At 35.6% G+C, this 12,959-nt stretch overlaps 1 protein-coding gene across 4 annotated transcripts; it reads right to left on the bottom strand.

Moving 5' to 3' along the window:
* Positions 1 to 5,028: 5,028 nt before the first annotated feature.
* Positions 5,029 to 12,426, bottom strand: LOC140928544 (uncharacterized). Of its 4 annotated transcripts, XM_073378297.1 has the most exons (9): positions 12,140 to 12,426; positions 11,093 to 11,397; positions 10,045 to 10,173; positions 9,304 to 9,471; positions 8,815 to 8,844; positions 8,399 to 8,428; positions 8,149 to 8,178; positions 7,653 to 7,796; positions 5,029 to 6,307 (listed from the first exon to the last, which is right to left on the bottom strand). In XM_073378297.1, exons 1-9 carry the CDS (start codon positions 12,262 to 12,264, stop codon positions 6,207 to 6,209), a joined length of 1,062 nt encoding a protein of 353 aa, XP_073234398.1. In that variant the 5' UTR covers positions 12,265 to 12,426; the 3' UTR covers positions 5,029 to 6,206. The 4 variants fall into 4 exon arrangements, with proteins under 4 accessions (XP_073234398.1, XP_073234399.1, XP_073234400.1 ...); XM_073378298.1 differs by lacking the exon at positions 8,399 to 8,428; XM_073378299.1 differs by lacking the exon at positions 8,149 to 8,178.
* Positions 12,427 to 12,959: the final 533 nt, after the last annotated feature.

Below are 12,959 nucleotides of genomic sequence, written 5' to 3' on the forward strand. Positions count from 1 at the left end.
ATTGTCTCAACCATGAGCTCTGATTAAATTCTAATACTCTGTGGACTTTTTTCAGTTTCAGACCTAGTGATAGATAAAGTTGTAAATTCCTATAGTGCAATACATAATTCTTCTTTTCTGTTAATGTTGGGGTTAATTTAGCTACCTGTCCTATTGTTACTCCAAGCTTCTCCTGAATAGTTTTATGGTGAAAGCATATCTTTTGTTACCTTCATTTTTTCTGCAGCTAAGGGATAATCATTATGCAGCTCATGTAATTCTTCAGGGTATTCCAAATCAACTTCAAGTATATATCCTTTTTTATTATCAGGTAATATTGTCTTCTTCATAATCTTATCAATTTACTTTTCTGTTAGCCATTTAAATCCACCTGTTGGAAGATACTGGCTCATCGCATAACCGTATAAATTATTAGCGTCTAGATACATAATATACCTGCTGGGTTTTTCTTTATTGTACTCTTTCATGTATTTATTATTTGCTTCCCCGAATCGGTTGGCGATGTATGAAATGCCTCCACGTGTACCTTTTTCTATAAACTGGACATGTCAATATCAGTCATTAACTCCAAGTTTATATCTGTCATTTTTAACATTGCATCCCAACTCAATCCTGGTGATGTATAATAGTGACATGGGTCTAATTTATAATACTGCAAACATGTACTTCTGAAATTCTCAAAAACATCTGCCAATAGTAAAATATCAGACTTTAAGTATAAATCATGGTAATCACCCATAGTCTGTAGATTAAATATTTCCCAAACTTTTGTGGCATGACAATATTGTTCATCTGTTATGGCATCTTGGGTTAGCTGGCTAAAGAAATCATCTTTGCTTGGCAGTTGGCTCTCATTAAATCTCTCAAAAGAATCCATATAGTCATATGCATAAACACCTTTTTGGGTCATTAATTCTAATTTCTCCTTTTTGAATACTTCACTTGTATACTTGAATTTATCTTTTGGTAAATTGGCTGAAAGACGATCTAGGCTACTGGACATAAATTGAAAACTGTCCAAAAATACTAAATGCTTGCCTAGCATAAAAGCCATATATTTCTCCATATTATTAGGAATACAGTTAATATATAATTCATACTCTTTTCCAATTGTTCCTATCTCCTGCATTATAAAATGGGAATCATACCCACGGAGATTATGAAAAATAACTGGTAGCTTGAACTTTTCTGACCTTATTCTTAATTTCAAGTTACAGTATTCATGTGCAGATCCTCTTTATTGACCTGTTATATGACAATGATCTCTTACACAGATATCTTCATTAGTATATTTATTACCACAAATATGACACTCTTTCGCAGCATTAAAATTTTGTTTATCCTCACTGCTCATTTTTAATGGTTTCTTGAATTTGGTTTTAATTATTTTTTCACAGTATTGTACCTCTTTTAACATTTCTTCCATGAACTTTTTTACTGGTTCTTCTCCTCGATATATTTTTACCGGTTTTGTATATTTATTATCATAACAGCAAACTACTCTGTAACCATAACTACAGCTTGTATGTTTTTGATATTTGTTTGTATATGATTTATTCTTATTTGGCTCACATCCTTGTATCTTTTCTGTAACCGCTTCAAAATCTGCATATATCACAAATGGAGCTGGCATCTGTTTTTGATGATTTTTAAACTGCAATATATTTTCACCATTTTTTGGCATCCTTATTGCCTGTTTTCCATTTACAACCATACAGTTGTCTTTATGTTTTAAAAGAATTTGTTCTGTACTAAACTTTTGTAGGCAATACATACAAAAGTGTTTTTCCTCCCTATGCTTTGTCTTTTATACATCATTCTATTAAAATCCTTAATTAACACATAATGTTTATTCTCATCTTCTGTTATTAATAAAAGATTCAATATATCCTCATTTTTCTATTTGGATACATATATTGGGTGACACTGTTTATTCTCATATCCAAATACATTTATATTGATATTATTTTGCTCCTCAATTTTATTATAATCTTTTAACCTTACTGGAAAATCCACTCCCTGGTAATATGGCACCAACGAAAACACTCATTATCCTCATTTTTTAGATTAATTAAGCCTTTTAGGCTATTTTGAAGTTCTTTCGGTAAAGGTATATATGATTTACCTTCTAATAGTTTATAATTAACCAAATTAAAATAATGCTCTAAAACACCATCAGTAGTCCAACCGCTTCCATCTTTTAACCACTCAGCAACATCCTTCATTATTTTTTCCTGTGACATTTCTAAGTTTGGTTTGATATCACTTACATTCATTATAATTTGCGCCTTACTATTAAAATACACCATCTCTTCCTCAGGTTCACCATTTTTTAACTTTTCAAAGTTGACCTCTATAGTCTCCACAAATTTAAAACCTCTATTTTGATTCAATATTTTCTCAAAAAATCGGCTGATTGTTAATCTCGTATTTTTTAATTGTTCTAAAATATCTTTATCATTTTTAATAGCCGTATCTCGTATGATTTTGTATATCCCTTCAAAGCTTTACTTTTTTTCCGTAATCTTAGTTCTTGGAGCTGGAATAGGTTGAGGTCGTGATTGTTGTTTCTTTGGTCTTGGTGGTTTGTATAAATCATTATTCTCAAAATAACGGATTAATTGCTTGACCCCCATTTTTCTTGGGGCGGGAATAGGGCGTCTTGCTTCTTCCCGTACTCTAACCAAGTTTTCAAGTTCATCATCAGTAACTCCAGATAACAATCTTCTTATAAGTTCATTACCATTAGTCTTCATACTACTACTATATATTATATTATTTTTATTTGAACGCGCCATCTGCATACAAGTATACGGCGCTGTCTCTTTAAGTCTCGACAAACCGCCCAAAACCGGTTCAAACCGGATTCCCAAGGTCAAGTCCAAAAAGTGCATATATCAGCAAAATATATAAAAACTGTTCTAAACCACCAAAAAAGTGCATATATCAGCAAAATATACAAAAACTGTCCTAAACCGCCCAGAAAGTGCATATATTAGCCAAATATATAAAAACTGTCCTAAACCACCAAAAGAGTGCATATATCAGCAAAATATATATGAACTGTCCTAGTACCCCCATTTTACTAACTACTTTCGTACCAATTCAAGATAATGATATAAATAAAAGAATATGACGCAAGCATATTTTATTCAAGGAAAATGTGTTTGATGACATCCGATCTAAGATAAAACTGTTACTTGGCAATTTATACACCGTCACACACATATAAAATATTTCGCTTTACAACATTTCTCTTTTATAGATTCTCTCTCTTTCGTAGTTAAATCTGTAATACTCCTAAAAAAAAATCTGGAGTCATCCAGAAATAGTATTCCATGCCATTTCAGTGTGACAATAATATGGGAGCCATACGCTATACAATCACTATAGTAGACCATTAATTTCTTTTCCAAATTTCGAAAAAGTGCAAAACATTTCTTGTTAAAATGAGTTTCATTTGCATTAGAGCTCTGCACTTAGCCTCGCTTTGAAGCAGAGGCTTGAGTCAACTCGGAAATAGCCCGTACTGGTGACGACTCATTTGTCTCTTACATTGTTCTGCTCATAGTAACCTACAATTAGCGTTGTGTTTTTTGCTCAAAGCTACTCCGATCAAAAGACTCACAAAAATCATTTTTGACTCTAAACAGCCAAGAGTGTTTGAAAACTGGAGTATTTGAGCTGCAACTCGTCAACCCCCCTCCCCCCAACTCTTTCGTCCATTCAAAATTGGGGTATTTTGTTGTTTTCTACAGGCAGCTTGAACAGCAACACAACATTGCATGCAGGGGATGGGGGAGGAAAAGCTTTATTTTCTCCTTTTGAAGTCTATAAAACGTCCGAAGGGCCCGTTAGGGCAAACTGTCTCAGCAAATTTTGTCGCCGACTGTGGTTCCTCCCCCCCCAACCCTGTCGGTCTAAACGCAAAAAACTGAACAGTCAAGTGAAGGAAATGGATTAAGACTTTCTTTAAAAATGTTTCTACTTTTCTCTCGGTAGCTATTAACTGCTATGTTATGTAGGCCAGTAAATATTTGTAGTGAGAATAGAACGTTATTTTCGTTTGATTATTCGTGTGTCATTTTCTAATGAAACTACATCTTATTTATAAACCTTATTGACACTTTATCCGCAATTTTTTTTTTAGAATCGCGCAAAACGCTTAAGACCCACATAATTAACATTCTCAAGAAATTTAATACTCATATACGTCTACATGGAAAATTCAAATCAAGGAAGAAAATGAAGAAACATGTGATAATAAAAACTATCAGGACCGGAATCGACATGGGAGTTTCCCCACGTCTAGGGCACAAAATTTAGTTTCATAAATACACGAAGCTCTTACTCCGAGTCCGACGTGCGGTCACTAAGCGCTTCTTGCGCTATTTACAATATTTTTATTGTAAATAGCCTGCAAATGCAGGCGTTCTTCCGGTCATGCGGAGGGAAACCACAAAAGTGGTTAATCTGGTTAATCTGGTTTAATACGTCCCACGAGGGCACGAGGGATGTTTTTAGATCTGCACATGTTGATGTGACATTAACCAATTAATGAGGCCCTGTTGGGGTAAAGTTCCTATAAGCAACATGGCCTTGAAAAAGCGACATAAGAAAAGGTGAAAAGGTGACAAACAACATAAGGATGCATTAAATACCAACAGCTGACAGGAACATGGCTTACTGCTCAATACATGAAACGACAGAAATTCGAAATTCTGACAAGGGAAATACTCTACCCCTCCCACACCCATCGCCTCAAAAAAAGACCTCCTGTCAGGAAGGTTTGAGCACAGTGGTGGGGTTCTGGTGCAGCTGGAATTAAATCTGAAAAATACTTCCCACAGATGGTTGTGAATATTGCATGGCAGCACATGGTTTGGAATTTTAAATGGCTATTTTTTTTCTGTGCTGGCCAGTTTCTCTCACTCTATTACCTCTGAGAGAAATAAGATGCAACTCGCTGACTTTTACTAGCCCTCAGAGAGAAATGCATAAAGAACAAAAAATATCACAGCTTTCATATCATTTGATAAAATGTTTTATTACAGCAACAGTTAAGCAACTGTAAGATCGATTCCATCTTTCCTGTAACAGTTAGCTTTAACTTAAGCTCTTTTAACTGATTGTTGATGTACATTGTTCATGCCCCATCACACTGTATTCCAAGTAACAGTGATACAAAAACTGCAGAATATATACAGACTTGGTAGCAAAAATAAATTATATAAAATATTTTCCATGTTGGGCAAATAACCCTTAAATAATCAATATTATACAACATGTGTACAGTACTAGTGCGACTATAATGACACAATTTGTTTACAACTTTGTAGCTCTAATTACTAGATAGATAATGTTCTCAGCAGCTAAGCAGAGAGGATGTAAGAAGGCATTGGAGACAGAATGACATTGTTGATTTTTACAAAATTATTTAAATAAAAGCTACCCACCCATTATTATTTAAGTGTGAGGTCGTATTTTGATTATTGGAATCAGACTAAAGATACCATACCAGCATAAATAGGTACTTAAGTAATAGCAAAAAAAAAATTATTTCCTCCTGTCCTAAAGACTTACAAGGAGGTGAAAGAATGTACATGTACATGACTGTATAGGTTTGTGGATCAGGGGATAAGGGATTATAAAATATTTTTGTCAAAACTTATCCCACATGATTACTTTTGCTTACATTATTCAATTTGTTTTCGGAACAAAATACATTTACCCTTGAAATCACTAAGTCACTCAGATGTTTGACTACAAGTGTAGCTACATTTCATTTCAATCCACTCATGCTCTGGGGCAAAATAGGTCAAAAAAATATTTGTCCACCCAAAGTTTGAACCAAGAAATATATGTAGAAATTAAAATACATATTATTTTAACATATCAAAAGATCAGTGTGCTTAGAAAATAAAGGACGTTGTTTTTCACTGTGGATCAGTTCTATGGGAGTTGAAGCTCACCACCTATTTGCCTGTGAACAGTGATGTATTTCCAAGTACGTGTATTAAAACTAACTCTGATTTCTTCATCTCTATCCCACCTTGAGTAATAAGGTACAGTGAAGTCAGTTCATTGCTTTGCAAACCTGTCTACACTGACATCAGCTCAATCCAGTGTGAGCCAACATTTTTTTAAAGGCTTACTTGCTACTTGTTGATAATTCCACTAACATGCTAGTCATGGAGTATTCAGTGTTATGCGCACTCCATAGTTTTAGAACCCATGCTAACATTTGTAAATGATGAGACAGGACGGTTTGTTGATAATGCACTAGGTACCCTTGTCATCTTGACATCTACAAGAGAGGGACAATTAAAATTAATGTTATTTTCAAATAAGCTATCTCAAGAAAAGTAAAATTTATTTTATTTATACATAGTACACTATAAAAAAAGGTTGAGTTTGATTGTCCGGGTGAACGTAGTCCTGAATAGGACTGTTGTTGTTGACAGTGACTGACGTTTCGACAAACTGCGCGGTAGTCATCTTCAGAGTCAAAGTGAGCTGTATCACGTCAGTTGATGGTATTATACTCTGGTTATTGATCTGATTGGTCAATTATGTCGCGATGTTATTGGTCATCTGTCAGTTAAGCCATGATGGCTTAACTGACAGGCTTAACTGACAGACAACCAATAACATCGCGACATAATTGACCAATCAGATCAATAACCAGAGTATAATACCATCAACTGACGTGATACAACTCAGTTTGACTCTGAAGATGACTACCACACAGGTTGTCGAAACGTCAGTCACTGTCAACAACAACAGTCCTATTCTAGCCTCCCCGCAGACGCCCTTTGGGGTTCGTTTGTCACGCATTCATTTCTCCCCCATGAATGCGTGACAAATGAACCCCAAAGGACGTCTGCGGGGAGGCTAGTCCTATTCAGGACTACGTTCACCCGAACGATCAAACTCAACCTTCTAAAATGACTCCTGGGTTCAAACCTTTTGCAGCCATAGTACAATATAGTTGTAAATTAAAGTCTCATTTAATTTCGAAACTTGAAAATTTTTCACGAAAATTTCAATGCAGGTTCTTTATTGTCATGATTACAGGTATGTACAGCTGTACTTTTGTTTAAAAATGAGCTATTTGAAGATCATGGAGTACATGGATGAGTAATTTTTGCGATAAAAGTTAACATTTACAAATCACAACATTCTGACCTCTATGAGGCGATTTTCAAGTTTGAGAAAAAATTATAAAGAAATTATTTTTTTGTTATTCGCTCTTGAAAATGAACTTGAAGAGATCTTAACACAGTGACTTCTTTATGTTGTACATGTGATCTCTTTTTAACTCCGATTGATGAAATTGCGTATAGGTACCTTACTCAGAGTAACAGCCTGCCAAGGAAATCGTGTCCAATAGCTCAGAGATAGTGGATTTTGCTATCAGGCTAGTGAATTCTGTTCTTAACTTGCCTGACAGGCAAGTAAAGTTGTTTTAAGGAATTCAAATTACAGAAGAACTGTGATCAATCCTGCTCATCAAAAATTTTTTTGGGTTAGTTGAAATGACTGTTGGGCTAGTACATGCCATGGCTATAGCTTTAATTTCCCGAATGGCAAGCTGTAAAACTGACTTTCTTTGCACCTTGTGTGAGAGTGGATGAGTGTTTGGTACTTACTAGCTTTTTGGAGCTTCCTTCTCTGTATCCTGCAAAGCAGCATGGTTACGCCTCCACCAACTAGCAGCCCAACCACCAATATAATGAGACATATTCCAGCAAAAAAGCCTTTGTTAATCAGCAGGTCATCTTCAGTCAAATTGTCTAAGGAAGAACGAGATAAAGGTCAAATGAGTAGGCACTTGCAGCCTACCTGCAAACTTCTAACATTTACATTGTGCTGTTGATACTGTTGTTGTTATCTTCAAGCATAACATTAAAAATTGTACTAATAAGCCTCTTATAGCTTCACCCAGCTGAGCAGTTTAATGATGAGTGACTGGCTTGTTGAGCACAGTGCCCTGAGTTCAACTCACAGGTCAAACCCACCTTTGCTTGCAGGTAGAAATTGCCAATCACACTCATTTTACAAGGAAAACTCACTACTCTGGGCTACTTGCTCGGCAATGATTTGATGAGTTTTTTTAAAAATTTATTTACTTCAAAAAATGCATACCTCCTGTTCTGCTTTCTTTGGAAGGGAATTCTGGTGGAGCAAAGAAGAAAAAAAAAAGTTTTAGCCACCAACTAAAGGATTACAGACTGTACTGGTAAGAATAATATGAAAATACATATGAAATCATTATTCAAAGCATCAAGCAGGGCTGTCTTCTAGCAGTCATAACTGCTGGCCTCAGGCAACTAATAGTTTTTAATAATACGCCTGGTGATTTTTTTTAAATTTATTTACTTCAAAAAATGCATACCTCCTGTTCTGCTTTCTTTGGAAGGGAATTCTGGTGGAGCAAAGAAGAAAAAAAAAAGTTTTAGCCACCAACTAAAGGATTACAGACTGTACTGGTAAGAATAATATGAAAATACGTATGAAATCATTATTCAAAGCATCAAGCAGGGCTGTCTTCTAGCAGTCATAACTGCTGGCCTCAGGCAACTAATAGTTTTTGCTTTTGAACAACAAGAAACTCTTCCTAATGCTCTTTCAAAAATGGAAATTAACTAAGGATACTGGATTCCCAGGATCATTGTAGACAACTCAGATCTTTGAACCACACCTAGCTATTAATTTTGCCATTTTTCTCAGAGCACATCTTAACCACTGAGAATTCTACATTTGTAAGTTGAAGGACCAAAGATATGTAGCCTTATTAATATAAATGAGTACCTGGCTCTCCTTTAGTTGTAACAGTAGAACCTACATGTAAAAAAGTAAAGAAAAAAAATTTGAGATTAAAACAGCAACAAAAACCAGCTAATTATGCCAAAAACCTACATTAAGCCAATCCCATATAATTAGTGATTTTAGGCTAAAAATGCTGGTCCAACCAGAGCATTCGGACTAACTTATAATGTACCTTTGGTATTACTGTCAAAATCGATCGGAACACTGTGAACACCTGATTGAAATATTCCAGGACTGCTGATTGTTTTGGCCACAATTGTCAAAAAAGATCAAAACATGTCAGCAGAATTCATGCTTGCAGTTAAGTTTTCTTACACCTGATTGGCTCTTTCCTTGCAATACATGCCAGAAATACAATGTAATGGGTTTATAACAGTTTTCTAAGTTTCATAGTAAATAAAACACCTGATCCTCTACACCACAGACAAGTACACTGCTGTACCTACAAGAACGTTTGTAATTGCTACTCACATGAGTTGCCCCTGCAGCCCAACACTTGAGAAGGATTTGTTGTGCAGGCTCTTTCAGCATCACCAACGCAAGGTAATCCACCATTCTCAGGATAAGGACTGTTACATTTCCGACCCTGACGGCCGCCACCTGTACACTCACTCCAGTCAGACCAACCACCATGCACAACTACAGTGGAAAAATACCCAACATTAGATTAAAATCCCATAATTATGTACAAGTTTGTCAAGCACTCCCATCATTTTTATGGTTGAGCCAGCCACACCCAGCATGGCAAGAATTGATTTGGTTCAAAGCCAAACCAGCCAAAGTTTCAGAACCCGACAAATCCGTTTCCTTCTGCAACAACTGGCACAATCTTGGCAGATTATAATATTATTACTGAGAAAAGAAACAAAAGAATAAAACAATACAACTAAACTTTTTGGCTATTTTGCTAATTGTTTTTGTTTTAATATTCTATGCCACAACAAGCAGCAAGGATTCATTTATAGGGACCCAACAAGCCCAACCCCATCAAGTGCTTTAATTTAGAACAACAAAAGAACATGGGAGAAGTTCTTCCGGAGATATCTTGCCAAAAATGCAGTTCTTAGTACATTTTTTTTAATACTAACATTCTTAATCTTTTAACTGACCTCTTTACTTTGTGTGCTTGTGCATATTAATTTATAACACTTTTTACACACATAAGCTGAACATTCCACTGAAAACTTCAACTTGCGGGCAACTACAATTTACCTTTATTTCCATGTGGGCACTTAGGGTCATTCCCCTCCTTGCACACATAAATTTTCATTTTCATCTGGTTGTCTTTGCAACGTCCGCCTTCCAAGTTTGTTAATGAGGTAATTAATCCAGATGCTGTATCTGTAAATGAGATGATACAGTTCATATCTTAAACTGAGTTTACAGTGATCACTGTGTACTATATGTAAAATTCTGCTTATTTTAATTTAATAAATTACATAATCAAAATGTTGCATGTAGTCATTACAGATGAATCCGTTTGGACATGGAAGGGTCACAGCAAAGTGTCAACATTTGAGAAGGTTCCAATTCATCAGGGTCACCTCAATAATGTCACTTTTAAGACTCTACTGACAGTTTTAATTGTTTTGATATTTTATCAGAAGCAATACTAAATATTGTATTTGTCAGTCACATACACAGTACAGTATTATTTGAAATAAAACAAACAGCAATGCAATGCTGCACGTAAAAACACTGTCCCTTTCTTCTCTTTGATTACAATGTTATTGTATTTTATTTTAAGGTTGAAATCTAACCATAAACAGGAAATTGTATCACTTTCATACACATACTATCATCACCTGATAACTGTAAAAATGTCAAAGCCCAAAATTGCACGAGCCCATAAATTTGAGCTTTTTGGAAAACACAGGAATGCAAATAAATTGTTGTATGATTACCCTTAACAACTGTATACATGAACAATTTCATCGCCAAAACACGTTCTTACAAATCATCACAAACCAACCCAGTGTCACACACAACCTTAAAGTGGCCAATAAAGATTGCGGCACCTGATTGGTTCTTACAGTGTATTCCTATTGTTTATTAGCCAATCACAGTGCTCTATTCGCTGAGATGTTTGCTTTATTAATTTTCCTTTTTGCATCATATTTTGTTGATTGATTTTGCATTGTGTTTACTAAAAAATCCATTGGTCTTGTAAGCCAATCAGATTCAAGAAATTTGTTCATGTATATTATATTGAGCTGAAGAAATATGTCTACCAGGCCATCGAAGACTGCCAAACACTTACTTATGAAGTAGTATTCTTCTCCTGCCACAAATTTTGGGTCATTTTCATTTGCACTCTGTGGCTGAAACACAACTGTTACATGTCCACTTGGCACATCAGGGTTATCACAGGATAAAAGTTTGAGCCCCAAAGTTGCATTGCAGCTGTCAAAACCTTTTTTATCAACCATAAACAAATTCTCATAAAGTTTGTCTTTGGAATAAACATTGTCTCTTTCAATGGGATAGTCCATCAAGTTCGGACACCTTATTGACAGTTTGTCAAATGGCAAAACCTTTCTTGCATTGTTGTTAAGGTGGCTAAACCTAAACGAGAAAAATACAAAAGCATGTCTCATCAGTTCGTATGTTTGCAATTGAATGTACACAAACAAAACGTGAGATTCAAGAAAACTTGTCACTCAAGAACTTTAAACAATAAACAACAGTTTATTGTTTACCAAGAATTAAACTTTATGTTTTCAGCAACATTCATGTGACAAAATTTATGGCTTAATAGTTAAGGCTCAATACATGTAAGAGTTTACTTTTAGAACATGCACAAACGCAAACATTCCGCTCAGTCTTGAAAGCACTCAGGCAATTTGCCACTATTATTTGTTTCCAAACAATTTTTATTCACATGTTGTTTGCTAATAAAACATAGTAGTACAGTAAATAGCAAAAACGTTTCCACTAATGTAGATGAAAATTTAAGGGAAGCCAACTCATGAGTTTCACTCCACGCACGTGAAGCTACTAAACCTACAAGAAATGTAAGCTTTAGTATGTATGTTGCTTAAGACTAGAGCCAATGAATCCATTTTCATTTACACGACAAAAACAAAGGAAAGATAAGATTTAAGTGCAACCGTAAAAACAATTTACTAGTCGTTAAAAAGTGATGAAATTCCAAGCTTTTCTGTGGAATATAAGCTAGCTGATCAACTTCAGCTTACATTATAAATCTCAAGTACAGCGTAACGCGCCTTAAAGCAACCGGCAAAACAGTGACAAGGAACGATCGCAGTAAAAGGAAATGCTTAGACAAAGATGTTGAAATACTCACCAAGGGTTTTCTGGATTCCATAAAATCGAAGGTAATATTTTTGCAACGGTCCCAGAGCAAAGCAACCATAAACAATAAACAACGGTCAATATACGACGACTTCGCATCACTAAGCTTATCGCCATCTTTCAATCTAGTGCTACACACGATATGATCTTGCCTCTTTACTCCAACCACGCACGGCAGGACGTAATAAAAGACCAACTTGTCGACGAGGACCATTAACTACTACAAGTACAATTGTTTTAGGAAATACGTCACCTACCACAAATCCACCTCATTTCTTTTCTGCGAGCCAATCCAAATAACTTCCCCGGGGAGATGACAAAAGCTGGGCTAAGAGGGAGGGGTTAAAGATCTGTTGACACCGGTATCTCTAACACAAAATTAATTGCATGTAAACATAATAGATAATCTTAAAACTTTTAAACACTGTTTTATAAAAATATATTCAATATATCAATAGCAACTTGGAAAAATGAAATAACCATTTTAACCCTCCCCAGTGTCAGTAGCTTGACCCGGCGAGCTCCCGTCAGAGCGTCTATGACGTAATCCTGCGATGTAATTTGCAATCATGAAATGCGACAAGTGGGCGCGTCGTGATGTATAATATTATCGTAGGATAAAAGTTGAAGCGGATTTCAGTTTGCCGGAAGTACAATTTACTGTCTTTAGCTTTTATAGTTAACGAAAGGCTTCCTCGTGGTGCGATTTCCTATGTTAACTGGAAAAAATGGCTTTGAACAACACAAAATGAAGCGAGCTCCCCGGGGCGAGCTCCCATAACGATGTGCATTGCCGCGTTAAGGCGTGGGCT

This window comes from Porites lutea, chromosome 2 (assembly GCF_958299795.1).
Source record: "Porites lutea chromosome 2, jaPorLute2.1, whole genome shotgun sequence".
NCBI lineage: Eukaryota > Metazoa > Cnidaria > Anthozoa > Scleractinia > Poritidae > Porites > Porites lutea.